At 55.4% G+C, this 26,080-nt stretch overlaps 1 protein-coding gene across 1 annotated transcript in view; it reads left to right on the top strand.

Annotated features, from left to right (window-relative positions):
* Nucleotides 1-26,080, top strand: part of PKD1L1 (polycystin 1 like 1, transient receptor potential channel interacting) — a 166,311-nt gene that overhangs the window by 63,275 nt on the left and 76,956 nt on the right. Inside the window, exons 41-53 of the mRNA XM_032874935.1 lie at nt 2,251-2,374; nt 3,693-3,806; nt 4,491-4,663; nt 5,495-5,729; nt 6,460-6,564; nt 6,810-6,950; nt 7,956-8,090; nt 10,069-10,278; nt 13,623-13,784; nt 14,627-14,684; nt 15,396-15,589; nt 17,460-17,710; nt 18,319-18,609. Of these exons, the coding sequence (XP_032730826.1) occupies nt 2,251-2,374; nt 3,693-3,806; nt 4,491-4,663; nt 5,495-5,729; nt 6,460-6,564; nt 6,810-6,950; nt 7,956-8,090; nt 10,069-10,278; nt 13,623-13,784; nt 14,627-14,684; nt 15,396-15,589; nt 17,460-17,710; nt 18,319-18,609 (2,193 nt within the window). The remainder of the gene's footprint in view (nt 1-2,250; nt 2,375-3,692; nt 3,807-4,490; nt 4,664-5,494; nt 5,730-6,459; nt 6,565-6,809; nt 6,951-7,955; nt 8,091-10,068; nt 10,279-13,622; nt 13,785-14,626; nt 14,685-15,395; nt 15,590-17,459; nt 17,711-18,318; nt 18,610-26,080) is intronic.

The raw sequence follows: 26,080 nt of genomic DNA on the forward strand, positions 1-26,080 counted from the left end.
AAATTGTTGCCCCTTGGTACTCAGATCAGAAATGCCCCGCAGCCGAGATAATATTTGTGCAACGGTCCCCCCCCGGCCGAGCCGTACACACCTTGGAGGCACCGCTCAGCACTGGCCCCGGGTGTCACGGACCCATATTTCCTGCACGATGCAAAATCCTACTACCTCTGGTGGGCTGGCCACCAGGCAGGGACATCTGTGTCCCAGTTGGTACTGGGATGCTCAGGGGGACCCTCTCCACCACCCTCGCCCCTCCCGGTACCTGATCCTGAAACATTGACAGCGTCTCAAGGCTTGGAGTTTGCCGGATTCCAGGAAGAACCAAGCTCAGCTGGATCACGTCTGACTCAGGGCCCGGGCTCTGTCGTGCTCTGTTCTGCGAGCAGGTGCCCGCGGCAAGTCCTCCGACTCGGGGCTGAGTGACCCCGTCCATAAGGCGAGGCCGTTGGGCTGCTAGATTCCTCAGGTCTTCACCAGAACTATGATCGTGATGTTCCATTCCGTCATAGTCGAGTTTTCTTTGAAGCCTTTCTGGACTCAGTCAAGTCTTCATGCAAGTCCAAGTAAAACAGAAACAAACCAGCGTATAAAGCCCTGATAAATGGGATAGTCTCTCTGTCCAAGAGCTATGAGTGGGAGAGAACTACTGACTTCAGTTTCACAACGTTTCATGTGTTCTGTAGGCCTGTTTTATTTAATAGCTAATTAATGCGGAGTGAGAACATTCTTGCACGGTTTGGCTCACTCGCTGCTCTCCGCATGTGTTGAGAATGAGGCATGAGTTGTGCACAGTCTGGGCGTGTGACAGCTGTCTCTGATCACATGCAGGTCTTTTCATTTTTTTTCCTTAAAATTTTTCTTTATCTATTTTAGAGATATAGAGAGAGAATGCTTGGTAGGTAGGAGAGGAGCAGAGGGAGAGAGACAAGCAAACTCTGCTGAGGGCAGATGTGGGGCTTGATCCCAGGACCCTGAGATCATGACCTGAGCTGAAATCAAGAGTCAATGCTCAACTGATTGAGTCCCCAAGGTGCCCCCACATCTAGGTCTTTCTTGAAACCTGTTTCTTTAATGTCATCCCAATGGGGAGCGGATGTCAGGAAGTGATAGCAGTCCCTCCAAACTGTGGTTCTACTAGGGTTTCGATCCGTGAGCGGAGCTGATAACCAGCACCGTATAAAGGTTCAGCTTGGATTAGGCTCAGAAAGTGGATGAACCAAGGAAAGATAGAAGTCAGGCGTGGGTGAGTCTGTAAGAAGGAGATGGAAGCAGTAAGATACGCTGGCTCACCAGACTTACTTCCACACGCCACGGACGTGTTTGAACATATTTATGGCACACGCGAGTGTTGGTTGAGATCATTTGCTTCTTTGTTAATCTATGCACCAGTGACATAGCGCTAACATGTCACTAACAGGACACTTCTTCCTCTCGGATCTCTTTCCCTTTTATATTGTCCAGTTTCTGTCATGACTGTCAGTTTTTTGTTTTGTTTTGTTTTTAAAGATTTATTCATTTATTTGTTTGACAGAGAGAGAGATCACAAGTAGGCAGAGAGGCAGGCAGAGAGAGGGGGGAAACAGGCTCCCCGTAGAGCAGAGAGCCTGATGCAGGGCTTGATCCCAGGACCCTGAGACCATGACCTGAGCAGAAGACAGAGGCTTTAACCCACAGAGCCACCCAGGTACCCCATGACTGTCAGGTTTTAAAGCACTTCCTAAGGGTCTCTAAAATCTGCCTCCATCAGCAACATAGTAACTCCCAGTCCCTCTCTGGGACAGTCTCTGAGCTGCGGTGGTAAGTGGAACGCGGGCTCTGGGGAGCGACAGTCCCCAGCTGTCACACCTTCCCACCATGGTCCGCTCCATGCTACGGCCACAGCCACTGGGTGTGGAGCTGGGGGGATGGGCTGCAGCCGACTTAGGAGCCGCGCGATGGCCCGCCTTGCACTCACATCTGTTTAATGACAGCAGACTGGCGTTTGAAGAGCTCGTCATCACTGTGTTCTTTAGGGTGGGGTCGAGATTTGGTGGCTGGATGAGGCAGGATGATGAAAATTGTGTCCTTGGATGGCTGGGGTTTAGATCTTCTCCGAACTTGTCACAGCTTTCCTGCAATATGACTTGGGGGAGCAGAGGACTTCCCAGGGTCCCATGGTACCTCCTACTGCTCACGGCTCTGCCTTCACGCCCGCAGGTGCTTCTGACTCGTGAGAGAAAGATCACTTGTTGTCTCTGCTCTCGTGTTCAGGGGAGCCGGGAGCGCCTCCGGAGGCCTGAGAAATGTGGGGGACTGGTGGGGCTGGAGTCTGACCACGCTGCTGGACGGCCTGCACGGGGCAGGCGCCCCCACCGCCGGCCCGCCGGGCGCTCAGGTGGGCTTCCATCCGCTCTCCGCACGGGTCCTGGCGTCAGTGGGCCATGGTGGGGCAGGGATGCCGGGATGCTGGACCGGCAACGCCACATGCGCTCTCTCCAAGATGGATCGATTGATTTGAGAGAGACAGAGAGAAAGAGCACGAGCCAGGGGAGGGGCAGAGCAGGAGGAGAGAAGTAGACTTCCCTGCTGAGCTCAGAGCCCGACACGTGGGGCTCGACCTCATGACCCTGACATCACGACCTGAGCCGATACCCAAGAGTTGGACATGCCACCAACTGTGCCCCCAAGCGCCCCACTGCGTGTACTCCTGAATGGCCGGGAGGCAGTGGGCCAGCGGCTGCCTCCCGCTGCTTCCCCGTCCCCGCACACCCGCCTCCGCTGCATGTGCATGCCCAGACACCAGCAGGTGCCCGGGCGCGCGGGACGAAAGGGCATGGCCAGTGGGGACAGAGGGCTAGATCACTATGCAAAACGCTGTGACACGGGGCACAGGGCACCCCAGGACAGGGGGAGCATCCAGGAAACAGCCAGGAGACAGGAGAATGTCCCCAGATTCTGAGAAAAATTGCCAAGGAATCTGCATTTCATAGAATGACCCAATTCCCTGCTTATTTTTCATTTCCTTCCTTGTTTTAAAAAAAATAAAATGACTTTGTGTTGCATTCCTCAAACACCACACAGTCGACCCTTGAAGAGCATGGGGTTCGCGGTCCCCCTCCGCCCCGGCAGTCGAAATTCCACGTGTCACTTTTCACTCCCCCAGAGCTGAGCTCGAACCAGCCGACCGTGGGCCACGAGCCTCCCCAAGTGCCCAGTCGACAAGCACGTGTTTTGTGTGTCAGTTGCGTCCTACGCTGTGTTCTTACAAGAAAGCCGGAGACGAGAAAATGTCATTAAGAGAATCCCAACGGGGAGAAAAGGCACCTACAGTGCCTTCCTATCTTTCTCGAGAGACGTGCACATTTCTGTGGATCTGTGCCGCACAAACCCATGTTCAGGGTCCGTGGTCCTTCTGATCCCACTTTCGTTCCCTGGCCCTTCTGATGCCACTTCCGTTGTGGCGTGCGGTCGCGTGCACTAGCGCCCGACACACTCTAGAAAAAGACACAAAGTGACGCTTCAGGTTCGGTCCAGAGAGTGTGAGGAAGCCGTGTCCTCCTCACGCTGCTCTTCAATGCGGTGCGGGGTTTGTAGCGGGGCAGGGGGACCGTCCTGACGTCTGAGCTGGAGGCAGGGGCTGTCCCAGCACAGTAGGCGGCACGTTCCAGCTGCGCGGTCTGTCCAGCGGTCTCGCGTGTCCCTTTCTCCTCCAGCCGGGAGCCCTTGGCGGGAAGTGCTACGTGCTGGGCGCCGTGCTGATCCGGCAGTGGAGGGAGGCTCCCGGCGACGCGGGCGAGGTACGCCGCTCCCCGCCCAGCTCTGTGCGGGTGCGTTTCCCCTGGGGCTCACCCTGTGTGTGTCTCGCCCCATGTGTACTTCTACTGAAGCAGAGTGGACACACCTGGTTACATAAGTCTCAGGTGTGTCACCTGCTGCTCACCACGTCCCCATCCTCAGTCCCCATTGCCGGTGTCCCTGACCCCCCGCCCACCGCCCTGCTGGCGACCACAGTTTGTTCTCTGTGAAATACAGTTAGAGTTAGATAACCTTAGACACATCAGGTGGGAAGGCCGCAGACCACCAGAACCCTCCCAGGACCCTGGCTGTGACTTAAAATCCTCAGTGGCCGGGATCCAGGACAGCCAAACCTTTCCTGCGCCCTCTGCCGGTCCTGGCACGCTGTGGGAAACCAGGACATCTCTATCTAAAATCCCGAAAATACTCCCTACCAGGATTCTCATATCTCCTCCTGGGTGGGAGGGGCCGCTGGAGGGCGGGCATCTCGCCCTCGTCCTACGGAGACGGAGCCCTTCTGACGTCCAAGCCTGGACAGGTATACAGCTCGGGTGCTGGCTGGAGCCCTGATCCTTTGGGCTCGGCTGGAGCTCAGGGACAATGAGGGGGCTTTGAGGGAGCAGGGGCCGCGTGTGGCCAGCCTCGACCCCCCAGGCCACAGGCTGACTCTGAAGCGAGCATCTGCTTCTACCTCTGACTGGTGGTCTCTCCTTCAGCCTCCCAGCCCAGCTTCAGTGCTCACAGAGGACTGTCCTCCTCCACGTGGCCCCAAAGCTGGGGGCCCCCACGCCCCCTCCGTGACAGATCCTGCCACCCAAAGAGTGGCCCCAAGCGGCCCTGGAAACTGTGGGGCCAGGGATCCCTGGGTGCTCAGCCTGGGCCGCACCAGGTCAGTGGGATTCAGAGGTCGGCTCCGTCCGGCCTGCCAGTCCCTGGCTCCGTGTGCGGCAGCAGCACACCCTTCCCAGGGCAAGGGCAGGTGTGTTCTCACCGGAGAGGAGGGGAGTGAGGCCCAGCGCAGGGGGGCTATGTCGGAAGGTCAATGCCGGCAGAGGGCTTCAGTCTCTGAGCACAGGAAGGAACAAGCCGAACGTTCCTCTAGAGTTTGCCTGAGGCCTAGAGGTCAGGGGACCTAAAGGACACTTGTGCCCGCTGGCTTGGTGCTGAGCAGGGTGCTCACGGGGCCTCCTGGTGCTCTTGGGCTCCACGAGGGAGGGCAGCCCCACTCGGTCCCGCGCTGTGCCGACGAGCCCTGAGCTGCAGCTACAGTCCCTGGTGGGTGGCCTGGCCCTGGCAGCTGTGGCAGTGCACGACCTGTGTGGGGGTGGACTGGGTTAGGGTGACAGGGGCCCTGCAGCAGGTGACGGGTGCCCCCAAGTGAAGCCGGCAACACAGGAGCGAGACCCGTTCACTGTTACCAAACACAGGTCAACGGGAACTCCTTTCCAACACCACAGTGCGTCCACAGCAGGAAAAGACACAAGAAGGTTCTAGAGGCCTCACAGACAGAGATGGTCACGTCTCCCCGAGTCGTGCCCATGACAGATGGAGGGCCTCCCTCCTGGGGGCGCCCCAGCCTCAGGGTCCTGGGCAAGGATGGGGGATGCACCCATGTGCGTCTGTCCAGCCCCAGGAACCCGGGCAGCCTCAGGGGCCTGGGGTGCGAGGCTGGGGGCGGGGGCTCCGTGCAGGCCTTGCCCCGACCTGCTGCACTTGGCAGGCCGGCAGCGCACGCAGCCCTGAGCGGCCTCCGGGCCCGCCGGTGGCTCGACCGCAGCACCAGAGCCGTGTCCGTGTGCTTCACTCTCTACAACCCTCCCACTCGGCTCCTGTCCAGCGTGTCCCTGCGCACCGAGCTGCTGCCCACGGGGGACCTGGCCCTGTCCCCGCTGGTGCAGTCGCTGGCTGTCTTCGGCAGTGACTCGGCCCTGTGGTCCAGCCCCACGCTTCCCGAGGTGGGTCCTCCCGCCCCTCCCCTGCATGCGGATCCCGGGGCTCCCCTGCGGCCTGCCCCCCACCTCCACCTGGACCCGCAAGGACGCAGAGCCTGGCACTCAGTACCATCAGCCTCTCTCTGTTCCAACCTGAACTTGGGCCCAGGCCAGCACTGCTCCCCAGAGGGACAGCAGCGTCCTGAAAAGCGGCTTTATTAGCCTCTAAGTGTCAGCTGGGAGGGTCCAGGGGAGCCAAGCAGGGCTGACCTGCCCCAACCCTCACTGAGCTTCTCGCTGCTGGCGCTGAGCACAGGCAAGCAGGAACGCGTGGCTCGGCGAGGCCCAGAGACGCGTTAGAGCTTCGGGGAAGTCCCGACGCGGGAGCTCGGCGCGGCCAGGGAGCCCATGATGTGTTTGACGAATGGGGGAAACGTCATTCTCTGGAGCGGCTGAGGACGGGCGGGGAGGACCCTGCGGGGTGGCGCTCAGGGTCTGCCTGCGCACGAGGCCTGCGGCGAGCCCACCCGCATCCCTCACGCCTGGCCCGGGAACGGGCGGGTGGCTCTGCGGGAGCAGGTGTCCGGGGCGGGGGCGGGGGGCAGGCTTAGCGCCCGCGCCCTGCAGAGCCGGACGGGTTCGTGCTGCGTCTCCGCAGGAGGGGCCGGGCGGGGAGGCAGCGGGAGTTGGGGGCTCGGGAAAGCACGGGCGCTCTGGGTCCTTCGGGGTGCTCTGCGGTCGTTCCCTCCACCAGCTGGCCTTCCTGCCGCTCAGCCTGACTCACGTCTGCTTGCAAGTCTGCAGCCTGGCCGAGGACGGCGGCCGCAGATACTGGCGCAAACCAGGGAACTGGCTGGAGGTAGCCACTGCCGTCCTCTGCCGTGAGGAAAGCAGGGACAGCCACGTCCCCACCTGTACACGATCCTGCTTATGCCCTGGCTGACCCCAGCCGTCTTGCTGTCTCCCCTGCGGTCGTGTTTGTGGCCAACAGCGCGAGATCAGTGTCCCCTCCCTGCTTGTACCCTGATGTTGCACCCTGAGCCGTGGGGGGGCCACCGTGGGCCCTCCCCTGCGTCCTGAGGCTCCTTGCCCCCCCCGCTGCAGCTTGCCATCCTGGGAGCCAACCTCGCCTGCCACACAGCCTCCAGCCACCTGGCCACGCTCACTGGGGACGTGACGGACCAATTCCGCAGAGGATATTTCCAAGGATTTACGGACCTCAGCCTCGCGGCCTCATGGAATCAGGTACGGCAGAGTGTCCTGGTGGTCCACGCCCTGCGACACTGTCCATAGGAAGAGGTCATACATGTTCTAGAAGGTTCCAGACAAGGGATTTATTCCATACTGAGAAAATGCTCTGAGCTCGAGGATGAGGGAGAGGGGGCAGGGAAGGGCTGAATCCGTGTTGCAGGCAGCGGGGGGGAGGGGGGTGGATAGGGGAGGGGCGTGGTCTGCGGGCAGCGTGCCTCAAAACACGGAGGTGCTCGGCGACTCCCCGGGACCCTGAGTGGGGGAGGGAACAGGTGTGGAGGAGGCCTAAAGGAGGCACAGCCGGACTCAGACACGTCAGGTCTGTCCTCTTTCTTCCGTCTGCTGCCGTCTGCAGGACTGGCGGGTGGTGTGATCCGGTCCTGCCATGGGGACAGGTGCGGCTTAAAGCGGGGACTGACCCCCACCGGGATGGGGTCCACCAGAGGAGCCGACCCAGCCCAGTGCACCCCCTCCCGGCATTCATGTCTCCGTTAAATGTCACCCCATCCTCATGGCACTAACCAGCCTCCACTAGGACCTGCGTTGTGATGACTTGGCTCATTGTCCGTCCTCAAGGCTGGAGGCTCCGGGAGGGAGGGAGGTGGGACGCTCTGCTTCACCCCTGTCGGTGGCCGCTCCCCGGGACGGATGGCGGGCTCCGGGTCTGCCTGTCTCTGCGCCCCGGTGTCCCTCGGCTTCTTTCTTCCAGCGGGATTCTGGCTTGGCCCTGCCTGGCTTTCCCTTGCTGGGCTCAGGGAACCGGGGGCTGCTGGCCGGCACACCCCGTCTCTGGGCACAATTAGCAGGTCACAGAGGGCTGGGCCTGGCCTCAGGAAGGGGCGGTACACATTCTGTCCATGATCTTCTCGCCGATGTGGGCGGGGCAGTCCTGTCCAGGGGTCATTGTGGGGCGACAGTGAGTGTGGTCTGGCGTCCCTGCGTCTGCGTGCCCTCCGGAGCTGGCGGGACATGCCGACCTGCCCTGTCCTTCCATCTCAGAGGGTGACCTGGCTCCAGGGGACCGTTTTGTTCCTCTTGACGCTGAAGCTCGCCTTCCTCGTTGGCGTTCAGAGCTCGACGGCCTGCTGCTCCCTCCTGCTGCGTCGCTCACGGGCTGGCCTCTGCACGGCAGTGGTAAGAGGGCTCCCCGGGGCCAGTTCTCTCCCTGACGAGCCAGCACAGTCCATGTTCTCTCCAGGGAGACACGAACCTAGAGGCCCAGCCGTCCAGCACCCTGGAGTGGTTTTAATCACGGGTGCTGGTGGTTCTAGGGTGAGGTGAGCTCATGAGCACAGGAGCCCAGACGCACTCCACGGTGCTCTGCTGGACCCCCGCCCCGAGCACTTGTTCTTACCACTCGTGCTTGTGGTTATCACCACCCACGGAGCGGGTTCTGCGTGCCAGGAATGGGGCCTGGGCTCTCTAGTAATTCCCGCCCCGAATTATTACAACTAAGCATGGCGGCTGGGGTAGGGGGAGTTCTTCCTCGGAGGGAGGAGCAGGGTGCTAATGCCAGCGAGGGCCCCCACCTCCCTTACCCCTAACGCTAGCCCTGCACCCAGATGCCCCCCATGAGTACCTGACACCCACTTGAGTGCAGTTTACCCCTCACGTGGAATCGGCCTCTGTGGGCCCGGAAGACAGCGCACGTGTAGGGTTCTCAGGAAGCCTGGCTCCCACCCTGGGCCCCGGGTCTCAGTCCAGGGCTGGCCCCATCTGGCAGGCTGTTGATGCCCAGAATCAGGAGGCCCAGAGCCCCGCATGGGATGCTGGCCAGATTCTGGGGTGCGGGTGATTCTGACCCGGCCACCAGGGGGAAGAGCTTGCCCCAGCCCGGCAGCCCGTGGTGGGCCCCCACAGCCGGACTGTCATCAGGGCAGGACGGTCTGGGCCAGGTGGCCTGATGAGGGTTCTGGCTGTCAGGGTCCCAGGCTCAGGCAGCTCACGGGGAACCAGGCACAGGTCCCCCAACCCTGCTGGCCTTATGCTCAGGGGGACAGACTGCGCAAACCAGGACAGAGAGGCTGACCCAGGAGTCACAGACCTGGCTTCAAGCCTAGCCACACCTCCCCCAAACCCACTGTCCCAACTGTGGGACCAGGGCCTGAGCTCCAGCTCCAGAAGCTCCTGGCATGTGTGTGCCTGGTGGGGCACGGCGTGCTGAGAGATTACATGTATGTGGAACTTATGTATTAAACTGGTCATTATTCTACCACGTAGCGATGGGAAGAATGCTTTTTTGTGAAGGAAAAGGCACAGAATGTGATGAATAAATCGTGTCCACACTAGGTAGTGGGATCCGAGCCATTCAGGAACCACGGGCGGCGAGGACAGGTGTTCAGGGAGACTGCACGGGCTCGGTCTAGATGGTGGACCGCTGCAGGGTGCGATCCCACGTAGGGAGTGAATAATAGTGGAGTGAGTGCCCGAGTGTTTGTAGGGAGGCCGTGGGTGCAGGGCTGGGACTAGGAGCGAGGGAAATGGGGGCCAGTGGGGGCCTGGGACGGATGCAGCCCGGGGGCCCCTGTGACGGTCAGTGCATACACTGTGGCCTGTGTGGGCCTGTGACAACGGGCTGCTGGCCTGTGGTGCAGGTGAGTTAGATACACACACACACACACACTCACTGGGCCCAGGGGACAACCCCAGGCTCCCAGGCCAAATTCCCAGCCTGTTATAACAACCAGACCACAAAACTTCACCTGAACTAAACTTAACAGCCTTTACTTCTGAAGTGGCTTATTTTATTGAGCCCTTGCTGGGTGCTGGGGACACGAAGGGCAGGGAGGAAGCAGCAGAGATGCCCCCCCTCCCCCCCCCAATTTGAGATGGGCTAGGGAGTGGGGGGGGTGGCTGGGAGAGGGTCGTTGCTGCTGGGAGAGAGTGGGGGAGGGATAGTGAAAGGAGAAGGGAGGGGGAGAGAGGAAAGGGGAGGGGAGCAGGGCCCCAGAGGGTGTGCACGAGACAGATCCAGGCGACTAGGGATGACATGGTCAACACTGCAAAAACTGCTTCTCCAAGCTTGTTGTTGCGTTAAAGCATTAGAAAGCCCGCACACCAGTCTGGGCTCCGAGGCCCCAGAGCCCAGAGTCATGGGTCTTTCTCCCCACAGCTGGCGGGCGTCCTGATGCTGGCCGCCCGCTGCCACCTGCGCACGGTACCACCCTGCATCTTCGCAGATTTCTCCCGAGACCTGCTGTTCCGTCTTCCAGGAAGAAGCCAGACACACACATCCCGTGGCCCTTCCGAGTCTGACCTGTGGGACCTGGCTGGGTGCTGCGGGGCCCTTTTCATAGCAGTGAGCACCGTGTGGTGGGGAATGGTACGTGCATGCATCCCAGAAGTCGCGGTGTGCCGGGACCCACCTGCTGTGGGGTGAAGTTCTCCGTGGTCCGTGTGCACGTTTCTGCACGGCCTTGGCTCCCTGAGGCCCACCTGTCCTGCACTGGGTGAGGCTGCTCACTGCGGCAACCAGGACAGGTCCAGCAAGACCGGCATCGCGGGGTGCGGGCTGCCTCTTCTAGGGAGCCCCTGGCCCTCCAGGCGCTGAGTGACTCCCTGTCTCTTTCCCAGCCTCCTCTCATGGCGGCCGCTAACTCTTCCCTCGTTATTTCAAACTTCCTGTCTCATAAAGGTTTCCCTCCATCAGTCAGTCTTCACTGGATGGGTGTTCTGGCCTCGGCGGGCTGAGTTGGGAATGGGGCTCTCTGTTTACTACCCTCCTACTGATCTGCCGCCTGCAAATGTAGTCATATCACACACACACACCCCAGCATAAACTCGAGCCTTGACAATACTCAAACCTAAGCTCTTTGGTTTTTTTTTTGCAGTGTTCCTTGCTCCCGGCTCACTGCTTATCCATCCATCTAGTCTCCCATCTTCCCACCCATCCATCCGTCCACCCATCTCTCCATCCCTTGCTCCCGCCCTCTCTCCTTCCCTCTGCCTTTCCTCCATCCACCCACTTAGTCTTCCATCCACCCATCCACCCACCATCCATCCACCTGTCCCACCCACTCGTCCGTCCGTCCATCCATCCATCCACTCGTTTTTCCATTCATGCTCTCATTCAGCAAATGCTTAAAGAATACCTATTCCACTCAGGCAATGGTGGAACAAACATAAGGGGACACGGTCCACAGTCCATAAAGGAAGACACGTGTATAAACAAAGAATTATAGCAAATTTTGTATTTTTGATACTTTTCCTTCATTGGATATGTGGTTTGCAAGTGTTTCTCCCATCCTGTGGCTTTTCCTTGTTGTTCCTCTAACTGTGTTTCTTGCAGAAGTTGTTAACATTTGCAGAGGCCAGTTTCTTGATTTCTTCTTGTGTAGATTCCGCTGGTGTCCTATCAGCGAATGGCAACCCCACACTCCCATGCATTTTCTCCTACGTTTCTTCTAGAAGCTTTATGGTTTTCTGTTTTAGATGTAGGTCAGTGGTCCATTCTGCGTCCACGTTAGTGTAAGATACATGGCTCAGAGCAGAGTGAGTGTTCTCGCCCGGTTGGGATGTCCAGTTCTTCTTGACACCGTCTTTGAAGAGCACGTCGGCGGCACCTGGCTGGTGCTGCTGGCTGAACATCGGTTCTTGGGTTCAGCTTGGGTCGTGATCTTGGGATCCTGAGATCGAGCCCCGTGTCGGGCTCAGAGCTCAGCACAGAGTCTGCTTGCAACTCTCTGCCTCTCTCTGCCCCTCCGGCTCATGATCTCTCTCTCTCTCTCTCTCTGTCTATCAAATAGATAAATAAATCTTTTTTAAAAGCGTGTTGAATTGCCCGTGTATCTTCATCACAAACCAGTCTGTGGCTTCCGCGAGTCTGCTTCTGGCTCGTCTGTTCTGGTTCACCGACCGGTTCCGTCACAGCCCCACTCTGTCGTGATGGCTAGAGCTGCTCAGTGGGTCTTTACGTCGCACAGGCCAGTCTTCCAGATTTGCCCTTTTCCAGTCGGGCCTGCTCTAGTTCTTCTGCATTTCCACCTAAGTTATAGAATCAGCTTGTCGGCATCTGTGAAACAGCATTTTGGGGTTTTGCGCGAGCTTGCTGCAGATGTGTAAATCAGATTTGGGGAAACAGACATCTTCCCAATAAGATCACCCCAAGAATGCTGTCGGTGTCTCTATGTATTTTGGTCTTTCTTGATGTCTCTCTTCAGTGTTCCGTAGTTTTTAACCAAGTATATGCTATTTTATTTTATTTTTATTTATGTGTATGTATTTATTTATCTGAGGCATCTCCTCAAAGGGAGTGGCATCTGTGGGTGGGAGGAGTATCACAGGAGCAAGCGTGGTGGTGAGGCCCGTGCTGGGGCCCAGGGCCAGGCAGGTGTGGCTTTGGAAACGATGCTTGGAGCCAGGCATGGTGGGCCCTGGACGTCTCGCTAAGATGATGAAGTGGCTTGGGCCTTATCGTCAGAAACCGGAAGGCAGTGGTCCCGGGGGCCCTGCACGCAGGGGTCGGGACACATCACTGCTGGCTCCTGGGGCTCGTGTGGCTGGTAGAGCAGGGAAGCCTCAGACCCACGTAGGCGGTCTGAATGGACGGTGTCCTGTCCTCAGACCCAGACATCCCTGCGGGGTTCTGACACACCAGCAGGGCTCAAGGGATTTAGGGCTGATCTGGGAAAGAGATATGACCATGAGAGATGAGAAGACACACAAGCTATATGTGGCCACATCCTGACAGGTGTCACAGCCCAAGCCCATCCAGACGCTGTGTCTTGGGGCCACCGTCAAGAAAGGGAGAAGGGGGGGGGATGCCAGTGTGGCTCAGTGGGTTAAATCCTCTGTCTTCAGCTCAGGTCGTGATCCCAGGGTCCTGGGACTGAGCCCCACATCGGGCTCTCTGCTCAGCGAGGAGCCTGCTTCTCCCTCTCCACCTCCCTCTCTGTCTGCTTGTGATCTGTCAAATAAATAAATAAAATCTTAAAAAAAAAAAAAAGAAGAAGGGGAGAAGGGCAGGGGTGGGAGGGGGTCTTTTAGTGTAGACGTCGCCCAGCAGCAAGCAGAAAGTCTGAGTCAGACCTCCCAAGGGCAACAGCGTGTTGGAGTCCGGGAACTGGGTAACAGCTGCCTGTGCGATTCTGCAGCGTATGCAAAGCAGGCTCTAAACGGCCCAAACTTGGCTTGTTTGGACTATTTTTACAACAGTCAAATGCATACAACTTTGAGTTCAGTGCCCACAGGCTTTGTGAGCCTGAGAACAGGTCTCAGCCTGCAGTAAAGAAGGAAACAGCTGGGGCCGGTCCACAGGGAGCATGTGAGCTCGTCTTCCTGTCTCCTGGGCACAGGCGCCGCTCACGGTGGGGCCCCCAGATCCCGGCGGCGCCGCGGAGCACCCCAAAACCAAGTCTGCTTGTAGAAACGCACACCATGTTGACAATCTTCGTCCTCACCTGTTAGAGACCGAAAACATCCTTGATGTATATGCCCGTTTATACATCCACGTTCATTGTTGGGTTCATCTCGTAAGGGTTCAGTTCGGTGCACAAGAGCTATTTCCTGGTTTTTTGGGGGTTTTTTTGCTAAGCAGTTACTGTCTTACTAAAAGGTCCTTAAACAGTGTCATCAGATAGAATCTCCATTTCACAGTCTATCACATTAACAAAACCATGTTTTGCCTGATAACATGAAATCAGTCTGTCTTTTCTTTCTTCTCCCCAGCTCAGAGGGTCCCTCGCGACTCTTGCTCGAAAAAGGAAATCTTTTCAAAGCCAGTCGCTCGTGAACCTGGCCGACCTGACTGCCTACGTGCGGGGGGCGGTCCTGGCCCAGTTGGGAGCGCGGAAGCCACCACAGGAAGAGGCTGATGTGGCCGTGAGGCGTGTAAGCTGCGGGTGTTGGACCGACGAGCGTGATCTTTCCTTGTAGAACCTCACTTCTGGCCATTAAAGCACGTGGGATTCTGTGCGCCCTCTCATCGCAGAGCCGTGGCATTTCCCGTGGAAATTCTAGTGCTTAGCTGATGACCAAGCACGTTCTCTTCCCTTAACTCGTGATATCCTTGGACGACCGAGTTTATGATTCCACCCCCCACAACACACACACAGCCCCTCTGTCCCTACAGAGTGGCTCTTTGCTTTGGGTCTCGACCACCAGGGCCAAACTTCTCCGCAAACACGGGGATGTAAGTAGAGCGTTTGGGCCTGGTCCCCTGACATGACGGCAAGCAAAGCAGGTATATGCACACTGAATGCCTCACCAGCCTTCGTGACCGGCACTGCGGCATCCTGCACTACTACAGTCCCAAAGCCAGTCGTGGGTGATGGCGATCTTGGGCTTTGAGAAGGCTTCACTCTTTGTCATGAGCCTTTAAATCCGTGCTCATGCTTGTGACCCGGGGTGTTGGGGATGCGTGTGCACACGTGTCCGTGACTGGGGTGTCGGGGACACATGTGCACACTTGTCTGTGACCCGGGGTGTTGGGGACGTGAGTGCACATGTGTCCCTGACCCAGGGCGTCAGGGATGTGTGTGTACATGTGTCCGTGACCTGGGGGGTTTAGGGGACTGAGATCAAGAACTCGGGCCCAGCACCAGGTCTCTGGCTCCAGGGAGCGCCCTTACAAAGTACAACACCATTTAAAGTCAGGACCATGAAATGCTTCAGAAATTGAAGGGAAAATCTTTTCTTGAGGGCATTCACTAATCTGATTTCCTTTGCTCCAGAATCACTACCTGGATGAGGTCTCCGATCTGCTGGACGAGCTCCTGTGGAAGATTCACGGTTTGTCCGACAGCTCCCAGCATCCTCTTCTGTGGCAGGGGTCCGGGGATACGGGAGGGGCCGGGCCAGGAGGCCGTCCCTCAGGGGGCATCTCTGCCTAATGAGCCACTGGGGTAAGCAAATGAGAAATTATTTTTATCGCTCTTCTTTAGAGCAGAAATGTTTTTTTACGTTGTAAGGGAGGCCTGAACTGGGGGCTGTTTCAGATCATGAGGTCCTTTTGCATAAGTATCCCCTCCAGGTGGGTGGCTGGTGGGAAGGGCGCTCTGCTCAGAGCGGAAGGACTGACTGCTTCCTCCGGGCCAGCGTCGCCTGTGACTGCCAGCTTGCGGGGGCGGCCGAGCTGGCTCTCTGCTCCCTCCATCTGATTACAGCTGGGAGCAACGAAGGTAGGGAGAACCAGAAATGGGAATTCCATCCTCCCAGACACCAGGAAATATCTGTGCTCCAGGACGGGACCAAGAATCCCCCAAATGGTGCCCACCGCAGAGAAAATTAGGCCGAAGGGGAGAGAACTCTGGGCTCTGGCAAGGGGCAGAGCTCTGCCCCTTGCCAGAGCCCAGAGTTCTCCCTTCTCAACAGCATGCATGGCGGGGGCTAGCAAAGGCCCCTGGTGTGGAAGAAAAGATAATACAACAGCCCAGAGCGAAAGGAATCCCCTGGAACATGAGTGTTGGGGACACGGGGCTGCGGGAAAGCCGTCTGTTGCAGAGGCTGTTGAAGTGGAACCAGCAAATGGGCTGCTGATGGCCCAGAGGCCTGGAGCCAGGAGAGGCACGTGCTGCGGGCGGGACACGGTGAACAGGCAGGTGAGTGTCAGGCTCCCTGAGATCCAGACAGACACCGTGCTGCCCGGACTGGCCGCCGTCACGCAGCCCAGTGGCACAGGCGTGCTCCCCGGCCCGGTGAGATGGACCCCTGCGAGCAGAAGTGGACACACATGACAAGCACAGATCATGACGGGATGATGCGACCCCAGAAAGCCATCGGTGAAGATGACTGGAAGGGGCGCCTGGGTGGCTCCGAGGGCGCAGCGTCTGTCTTTGGCTCAGGTCATGATCTCCAGGTCCTGGGATCCAGCCCCATGTTGGGCTCCCAGCTCAGTGGGGAGTCTGCTTCTCCCTCTGCCCCTCTCCCTGCTTGTGCTCTCTCTCTCCATATCTCTCTCAAATGAATAAATAAAATCTTAAAAAAAAAAAAAGATGACTGGAGGGGATGGACACGGAGACCAGCCCCGCAGAGCATCGCCACACGCAGGTGAGACGGCAGGCAAGCTGCTCTCCGCACGCAAGACTAAATGCACGGGAAAAAGAGCACGGAGCCGAGACAGCAGCACTGAACGCTGGCATAAAACACAAAGGAGAACGGAGAGAGTCGAGGAAAGAAAAGGGCCAGATGACAAAAACATAAGCTGAGCAAAAGAAAAAGGTAACAGATTCACAGAAAAGAGAGCGAAGGACACGGATGGCAAGTTTGAGAACATTTTGCAAAATGAGATTAAAAAATAAACAATTAAAGTTGATTTTAGGGAAAATCATACACACAAAAGTCAGAGAAGAATATGCGTAAGGCGAAGAAAGGACATGTGTCACCTCCCAGCGCCCTCCTCCACCCCCCGGGGAAGAAAGTCGGAAGACACAAAAAAATATTTAAAGATATAATGTAGGGGCACCCGGGTGGCTCAGCTGATTGCACATCAGACCCTCTGCTTCAGCTCAGGTCATGATTTCAGGGTCGTGAGATTGTGCCCCACGTCGGGCTCCTTGCTGAGTGTGGAGTCTGCTTGGGATTCTCTCTCTCTCTCTCTCTCTCTCTCTCTCTGCTCCTCCTGCCCTGGTCATGCTCTCTCCTCTCTCTCTAAAAAACAAAACAAACAAAAACAATGGCGAACAGAATCCGGCATCAGATTAAAACAATAATATGCCATGATCCTCTTTGAGTTTTAAACCAAAGACGTGTTTTATATCAGGAAACAGATTGGTGACCACCCCCCAAGAGATGGCCGAGACTCTCATTTGATTTTCCGTGACTGCATTTGATGAAATTTGACATCCATTTCTAATTTTTAAAACACACTCTTCATTGAAATAATTCAAAAATCAGACCGTATGGCAAGTCAGTGCTACGTGTCGGTGGTGCCATGGCCAAGACCTTCCCACGGAGTCAAGGACGAGGGGAGACGGTCGGTTCAGAAGTCCGACGGGAGCACTTTCTCGGGGTTTACCGGTCTCGTTCCCGGAGGCGCTGCCCGCGCTTGTGTAACTAACAGCACACAGCCTCACTCACCGCGGGGTCGCTGGGACTCGCCAGGATCCAAGCGCACAGCTCAGCCTACGGTGGGCCCTGGGATGCGCCCCAGCCTGTGCCGTTCAGACCAGTCCTGAGGCTCCAGGACAACCGCACTCCATGCCCATGGAGGCGCGGGGGTGCCCGTGGATCTCAGTTCCTGCACCAGGACCCGCTGGCCCCTCACAGGAGCGGACCGGGAATGTGCCTGGACTTGGAGCAGAACCGGCGGGCCGGACTCCCTGAGACAGACCCTCTTCTGCACGATGTGATCCAAGCAAACAACCCGCTTGAATTTCCTAACTTCAGGGCAGCTGTTTTCCATCTCAGCCATTAATAATTAAGATTGTATCTGCGTGAACCGGGAGGGTTGGACGCCTGGAGCTACGCGAGCCGCCCACTCAGCACACGGTCCTTTGTCTTTTCCAAGTGACTCAGCGCAGCCCCGGGGGCCGGCCGCCTCCGCTCTGGTCCTCTCCCGCTTGGCAGCCGCAGGTGCCTCAGCCTGCTCTCGGCTGGGCCGCGTCCAGCCACCGGGACAGAGCTGCGCCAGAGGCCTTGCCCCGAATCCGGCCTGATGCCCGGGACCCGCTGCTCTGCGGGAGCGGCCGGGCCACTGAGACAGTCGCAGCTTCGAGAAGCAAGAGCGGTTTTTCCTGCCGATTTGCCACGCGATTCCCTTTTATGGGCAGGGCCGAGTCAGACAGGAGCCTCCTGACCGCGGTTACGTCGGCTGAGCGGTTTGGTCCTTCTCTACAAGGAAGTGCTGTTCCTTCGCACCCACCTGCCGGCGGAAGCTGGGCGTTTGGCACAGCCGTGGAGGAGCCGAGGCTCACTTTGCACCTCTGTGGGCGTGGGTGTGCGGGGGTTGGGGCTGCTGCCCCTGCACCATGGCCTCTGCCTTCAGAGAGGTCCTCGTGTGCGCCCTGTGAGGCAGGGACCGTCGGGACACAGGGGGCCATCAGACGGTGGATTTTCGTCCCACTGCTTCCCTTAACTTTGCCAGTTTGTGGGCGACTTTAAAAGATGTTTAGAAGGCTTGACTTTCCTTAACGTGCACAGCCTACGAAGGTCTCAGGAACCTGTCCAGGAAATTTGCTGAGCTCCCCCCTCGTATCCAGGACTTTTTGTGGCCCTAGTCGGGTTCCACAAACCCAGCTTTCTGGACTCATGAACACACGAAACCGGAATCCTTGAAAAGAAAACAGGTTATAAAGGGTTTAAGGAATTACCCGCTCGGCCTGTGCACACAGAAGTAAGGGCGCCCCAAAGAGGCAAGCGGGGCGTGCTCGAGCAGCCGCTGAGCAGGGGGTGGGCCCCGGGCAGTGACTAGCGTCCTGACCCTCAGTGTCCGCCCTGTGAAGCAGCCCAGCGCCAGGCTTCCTATGTCATCGTTCAACCTGGGTTCGTGTTCACTCACCAAGTACGGCGGCGGCACAGTTTCAGCAGCTGGAAGCCGGGGCCTGGTGATGTCTGTGTCCCCCAAGAAGACACAGTGTTCCTGGAACTTGGAAAATACGAGTCTCCGAATTGGGGACAAAGTTCTTAGCGACTCCGGTGCCCACTTGGATCAGCAGCAGGACGTGCCTCTTCATGAGAGACTGCAAGTGGCCGTTCATGGTGCAGACCCTGGGGTACAGTGAGGTCTCGGGGTACGTGGCTGGCTCAGTCAGGGGAGCACATGGCTCTTGGTCTCGGGGTCGTGAGTTCAAGCCCCACACTAGGTGTAGAGATGATTCAAAGATAAAATCTTTTAAAAAGACAATAAAAAATAAATTGAGGGGCACCCAGGTGACTCCAGTCAGTGAAGCATCTGCCTTTGCCTCGGGTCATGTTCCCAGGGTCCCGGGACCGAGCCCCGTGATGGGTTCCCTGCTCAGCGGGAAGTCTGCTTCTCTATCTGCCTCTGCCCCTCCTCCTTCTTGTGCTCTCTCTCTCCGATAAATAATAAAATCTTTAATAAGTAATTATTCTCCTTTAGGATTTTGATGGAGAACATAGGCAGTAACTTCTTCGACATCGACCACAACAACTTCTTTCAAGACACATCTTCAAAGGCAAAGGAAACAAAAGTGAAAATGAACTTGACTTCATCAAGATCAAAAGTTTCTGCACATCAAAGGAAACAGTCAACAAAACTAAGAGGCAACCCACAGGATGTGAGAAGACATTTGCAGATGACAGTACAGACAAAAGGCTGATATCCAGGATCTATAAAGAACTCCTCAAACTCAACACTCAAAAAACAGATAATCACATCAAAAAATGGGCAGAAGATATGAACAGACACTTCTCCAAAGAAGACATACAAGTGGCTATCAGACACATGAAAAAATGTTCATCATCACTAGCCATCAGGGAGATTCAAATCAAAACCACATTGAGATACCACCTTACACCAGTTAGAATGGCCAGAATTAATAAGACAGTAAACAACGTGTGTTGGAGAGGATGGGGAGAAAGGGGAACCCTCTTACACTGTTGGTGGGAATGCAAGTTGGTGCAGCCACTTTGGAAATCAGTGTGGAGATTCCTTAAGAAATTAAAAATACAGTTACCCTATGACCCTACAATTGCACTACTGGGTATTTACCCCAAAGATACAGATGTAGTGAAAAGAAGGGCCATCTGTACCCCAATGTTCATAGCAGCAATGGCCACGGTCGCCAAATTGTAGAAAGAGCCAAGATGCCCTTCAATGGACAAACGGATAAGGAAGATGTGGTCCATATACACTATGGAGTATGATGCCTCCATCAGAAAGGATGAATACCCAACTTTTGTAGCAACATGGACGGGACTGGAGGAGATTATGCTGAGTGAAACAAGTCAACAGAGAGAGTCAATTATCATGTGGTTTCACTTATTTGTGCAGCATAAGAAATAACATGGAGGACATGGGGAGATGGAGAGGAGAAGTGAACTGGGGGAAATCGGAGGGGGAGACGAACCATGAGAGACTGTGGACTCTGAGAAACAAACGGAGGGTTTTGGAGGGCAGGGGGTGGGGGGCTCAGTGAGCCTGGTGGTGGGGATTAAGGAGGGCACGGATCGCACAGAGCACTGGGTGTGATACACTAACAATGAACCATGGAACACGACATCAAACACTAATGATGTACTGTCCGGTGACTAACATAATAAAAAAATAATAAACAAGCAAACAATGAGGTTTCCTGGGAAAAATGTGCTTCCCTATACGTCCAGAGGTTCACTGGACGCGTGAGCCGGAGATCGGTCCTCAATGTGACTGAGCTGACTGAGCATCCCGCGGGTCTGTGTCCCCCTCTTCTCTCAGTGCTTTCTACAGAGCCCGGGGCTCAGTAAACACACAGTAATCGGCGATTGGTCAGATGATGCTACTGGAGTATGTATATGGGTAGAAAGAGGAAAGATAAATGGGGCAGAACGTTAATATGCGATTCCAAGGAGAAGTATAGGAGCACACAACTGAACTATTCTTGCAACTTTTCTTGTACGCTTGAGACAATTTCCAAACGGCGAGCTTCTGAGGCGCCCAGCTACCTCAGTCAGTGGACAGTACGACTCCCAGTCTCGGGACTGTGGGTTCGAGTCCAATGCTGGCCCTAGAGATGGCTCTAAGGAAGAAGAAGGAGAAGGAGAAGAAAGAAGAAGAAGGGAGGAGGAGGAGGAGGAAGAAATGGAAAGGGTCTGTTGAGTCGTTCTACAGGAAGAACACAACATGCCAGAGTCACAGCTGTGGGTGTGATTAGCTCTGATGCTCTTTGTCATTTTCTAAATTTTCTGCACGCCTAAGTATACCTGGGAATTTTTCCCTTCCATGGACATCACAAGAAAAGCTAGTTGAATTTCGGAGCACTATTCAGATGTGATTTACAAATGTGTAATATATCAGAAGTGCAAAGAACCAGACAGAAATGGTCCAGCAGACGGTCCTCAGAGATAAATTTCCTCTGCTTTCGGGATTCTACGTATGTGTGCCTGAGCTAACCTCACGAGACGGAGCGCTGTTGTCGGAGCCGGATCATTCCTTCCTGGCAGACCCGCTCCGGCAAAGCTGGGATACTACTGTTAATCCCTTTTTTTTTTTTAAGATTTTATTTATTTATTTGACACACAGATCACAAGTACGCAGAAAGGCAGGCAGAGAGAGTGGAGGAAGCAGGCTCCCTGTCGAGCAGAGAGCCCGATGCGGGGCTCGATCCCAGGGTCCTGGGATCATGACCTGAGCTGAAGGCAGAGGCTTTAACCCTCTGAGCCACCCAGGCGCCCCTGTTAATCCCTTTTTCATTTTGATGTGTGCTGGTATAGCACTTGAGACAGGATGGATAGAAACCAGGGTATCTGTGTGACCGTGGAAACATAATTTATTTGCTTGAACCAAGTTATCTTACAGCAGGAGTCAAGAAAGCTGAATTCCTGAAGACGAAACGGCACTATAGGCTGGCCTCCTTCCGCAGAAGTTTCTGTTCTAGCTGAGAGTCTCTCAAACTATAATTATGTCCCCAAATAACAAACAAAATACTGCATTTGTTTGCCGGGGCGGCTGCAATGAGGCCCCGGAAAGACGAATGTGTCGTGTCAGGGTGCAGGAGTGCCAGGATCCCAGATGGGGTGCCAATGAGCTCCACACCCTCTGAAGCCATGGGGGGATGGGTCTGCATTAGGCCTCCCCCTCCCCCCACCCAGCTCCTTCCCTAGGGGACCCCCCAGGTCCTGTTTTCCTGGAATGTTCCCGTGCACATGTCTGTGTGTTTTATAAGGATGTGGTCACCTGGGGTCAGGGCCCCCCCATGGGACCTCATCTTGATGTGATCATCTACAGAGTGAGGTCACGTCCGCAGGCACTGGGGCAGCACCTCAGTGTCTTTGGGTGGGGGACCCATCACAAATACCTTCAAGCAACTGTCGCTATTTGAAGACAAAGGCTCTGTCATTTCAATTAATTTCAACATTTTTAGGAATTTCATTCCACTGAGGTGATAAAGGTAAAACAAAAATTTCACAAACTTTCTATTTTTTACTCCGCATAGATCCCCCTGTGGGGAGGCTTTCCTAGGACTGATGTTTGCGTGTTAAGCCATCTTGGTTATCATAAAAGCTATGGAATGAATGAATCATCTGAGTTCTTGGACTCTGAAAAAGATCGGGGGATAACCAAAAATGAATTCTTTTTTGCCACTTGAAGTGGCAGTTTAAACCAGGAGCGCGATGGGGCATCTGGGGGCCTCAGTCGGTTGAGCGTCCGACTCTTAAGTTCAACTCAAGTCATGATCTCAGAGTCATGAGATTGAGCCCCGTGTCAGGCTCCATGCTCAACAGGGAGTCTGCTTCTCTCTCCACCTCCCCCTGCCCGCCGCTGCCCCAGCACTCTCTCTCAAATAAATAAGTAGATCTTAAAAAAACATAGGTGCACAACTGAGCCTCCCCCTGAAACCATGGGTATCTGTGTACCACACCTTTAGTAAAGGATGACCCCGTTCCCCGGTGGCTTGGAAGGAAGTGTCTAGCCCTGGTAGATGCTAGCACAGTGGTTCAGAGGGAGCACCTGCCACTTGGGGATGTGTTCATGACATCGAGGGGTGAGGCATGTAATTTGCAGTGGGACCAAGGGGAGAGGAAGAACAGAAACCAGAGCTTCCCCGCCGGACCCACTCCCCCTTTCTGGCATCCCCAAATCTTTCATCTTTAGAAGAGGAAGGGTCCTAATTACAGCAGGCACCCTGGGCATGTCAGACCCAAGAATTTCCCCACTCACTGCCCCAGGGTGACAATGTATGGGACTGGATCTGCAGAATTAGAGTGCTTGAGGAAGGGAGCCGTGGAAGTCTCTGGAACTGGGGACCCCTGTTCCAGGCCTGGCCACCTTCTCTCCAATGTCTGACACTGCCATGGATTGTCTGGAACCGGCTGAAGAGCATTACAATACTAGCCTTTGACCTCAGAAAGGTAGAGCCCTTAGGAAGACTTTCTGTGCAGTGAGCAGAGCTCGGCTGTTTCCCAGAGACCCGTGCTGGCCAAGGGCACCTTCATAACTTAACTGCATTTTGTTTCCATCATCTTCCTCGCCCTGTTATCAGGCAAGGAGCTAGGACACTGGATCATCAAGTTTCAGGAATGTGAGCTGACCTTTCAATGACCTTAGCATGCCGGGTGCCCTCCAGATGATGAGCAGGTTTGTTCCCAAAGCTGTGGGTGACGACGTTTATAATCCTCAGAGATGGATGATTTCTTGGAAGCTGAGTCAGAGGAGAGGGGTGACCGTGCCAGGTCAGGACAGTGAGGTGGGGCAGAGCGTCAGACACAGAGGTCACGGGGACAGAGCAGAGAACCTAGAAATAGAGCCACACAAACAGGCCCGACCAGTTTTTGACAAAAGGGCAGAACAATTCAGGGAAGGAAGAGCAGCCTTTTCAACAATGGTGCTGGTATGACTGGACAGCCAGAAGCAAGAAAAAAGAAAAACAGTGCTCCAACTTGCTCCTCACACCCTAGACAAAAATTAACTCAAAGCAGATCAGGGACTCCAGTGAAAAATGTAGAACCACAACATTTTTGAAAAAAGAGGAACTAAAGAAGCAAATCATCACAATCCATAAGATCAAAATTAAAAGCTTTGATCTGCGAACCACCCTGGGAAAAGGGCAATCAGGCAACTAGACACTGCAAACCACACTTCCGAGAAAGGACTAGTATCTAGAATATATAAAGAACTCCCAGAACTCAGCAGTAAGTTACACATAATCCAGATAGAAAACAGACTGAAACACAAATGGACATTTTACCGAAGAGAATGTCCAGAGACTCACGAGAAGACGTGAGCCTCAGCAGCCCCCAGGGAGACGGAGAGTGAGACCAGAGAGCATCACCCCTGGACCCATGACAACGGCTCAAGTTAAACTAGTGACACTAAATGCGGCGTGCGTGCAGAGACCAGCTCTCTCCTCCATCACTGGTGGGGAAGGTATAGCCCCTCTGCAAAATAGGCAATTTCTCATAAAATGAAACACGAAAGCTTAGGATCGGGAATGGTACCAAAAATGGTTCATTTATCCCAGAGAAATGGACACTGGTGTTCACACGAAAACTCGTGCATGCGCTTTCCTAGCTTCCTTGTAACACGCCTAAGCGGGGAAACCTCCCTGATACATGTCCCTGGCAAACAGCTGAACCGTAGGACCTTTGCCCGTGGAGCCCCACACAGCACAGAAGCAGCACAGGGTGTCCTGGAGTGCAGCAACCAGGGTGAGTCTCTGGGGAATCATGCTGACCTCAAGAGCCAAGCTCGGGTTCCGTAGTCTATGGGTGTGTTTATATAACATGCTTGAAGTTGGCAACGTTAGAGTTGGGAGAGCAGGAGGGAGAGATGTGCAGCTAGAATAAGGCAGCAGGAGGGCCCCCAGGGGTGGAATGTTCCATATCTTCACCATATTGGAGGTCACCTCCCAAGCTGATACTGTTCTGTGGTTGCATGAGACGTTACTATGAGGAAACCCAGGGAAAGTGTTCATGGGGTCACTGTACCAGCTTTTACAAGTTTGGGGTTGATCCTTTCCCTCCATTATCTTTCCAGGGTGAAAGTTCCAGAGCATGGAGGCATCTGCCATCCTCCAGGAGGTGGCTGTCCGAGTGCTCTTATTTCTGCCTAATGAGGTCCAGCCCTGTGTTGGGCCCCACACCATCTGTTTCCACTTCCTGTTGTACCAAGACTCAGATGGGGGAGATCCTGTGCCACGGTGGGTCCTAGAGAGGCCCTCTTGGAAGCTCAAAAACTCGGGATTATTTGTGATCAGGGTAATATGTTTGTGTCAGTAACCAGATATCTGCAGAGAGAACGGGATCAGGAAGTGTGGGTGGAACAAAGATCAGGGCATTGGCCAAGCCTGAGAGATAGAGGAGCTCTGCCTACAGCAGGAACCACCCTCCTGACATAGCTCAGTGAACGGGCAGCTTGCTCCTTACCGAGCAACGCATTTCTGCTACGAAAGGCTCCCAGCACCTGAACAGCATCAGTACCCCAGAGCGAGATGGACGAAGGGAAGCGAGTTGGCCCAGGACCATGCAAGTTTGCTGTCCACGTGCATGGCTCAGTACTTGGTCTCTGCTCTCGGGCGGCCCACTTGGCGGACAGGCAGCAGGCAGTCTTACTGGTGGGACATCTGTCCACAGGGTCTAATTTCTTCGGGATCCACGTGTGCTTCCCTCACCTAAGAAATGAGGGGAAATCCTTGGAGTGCTGGGCAGGGCCGATGCTGTACTTCGGGGTGCCTAGACCAGGTAAGTTAAGCCATGAGAGCATACTGTCAAAGCCCACTGAGATTCCCCAAGGGACAAACATCCTGACTGAATTACTAATGTAGCAGCTTGTCAGCTCTGTTCATGTTTAAAAAGATACAGTCACTAGTTTGTTCTATATGGGCTAAACTCCTTCCAGATAGTCTTGCCTTGCATTCCAGGTAGGTCTGGTTCAAGATCAGAGGTGCCTCAGAGGTTGGTAGGAGCCACCACAGCCCCCGGTGTCAGGGACGGTGGTCAGTGGGGGGAGGCCAGTGCCTATGGGACTGAGAAGTCTATCTGTGCAAGGCGCAGTGAGAGAGGAACTTGTAAGTCACTGACCTACGAACCAGGCATACAGTTGCATTTCCAGTGCCTTTGTCCCTCCTTCAGATTTAAATGCACCGGAAATTGACGTCTTAGGTCAAAGCCGTCAGCACATCAAAGAACAGAAGGGGCTTTATTATTTGCAGGAGAAATACTTTTTTCATCTCACCCAACTGTAAACCATATTTTTTGATGATGCCCCCAGCCCATCTGCCATTGCCCAGCCCCCGCCGTCCCCATCTGACATTTCTCCGAGTCCCTTCACTTGCCTGGTGACTCCTGGCGGTCCTGCTCTGGCCCTATGGGCACTTTCGTGTGTCCAGAATGATAAGCAGGAGTCTGGGAGTAGGACGGTCAGAAAAGATAAGTGCTGTACTGCTGGGCCTCGGGGAGGCTGGTGTCCCGTCTCCTTGGCCCGGCGGGGGTCATCGGGTCACAAAGAACCAGCTTCCGTTTCGTTGCCTTTCTCTGTTCAAGGCGTTGATTTCTGTCCTGATCTTTAGTATTTTCTCTCTCCTGCTGACATT

The sequence above is a fragment of the Lontra canadensis genome, unplaced genomic scaffold, assembly GCF_010015895.1.
Source record: "Lontra canadensis isolate GAN:19392208 unplaced genomic scaffold, GSC_riverotter_1.0 scaffold54, whole genome shotgun sequence".
NCBI lineage: Eukaryota > Metazoa > Chordata > Mammalia > Carnivora > Mustelidae > Lontra > Lontra canadensis.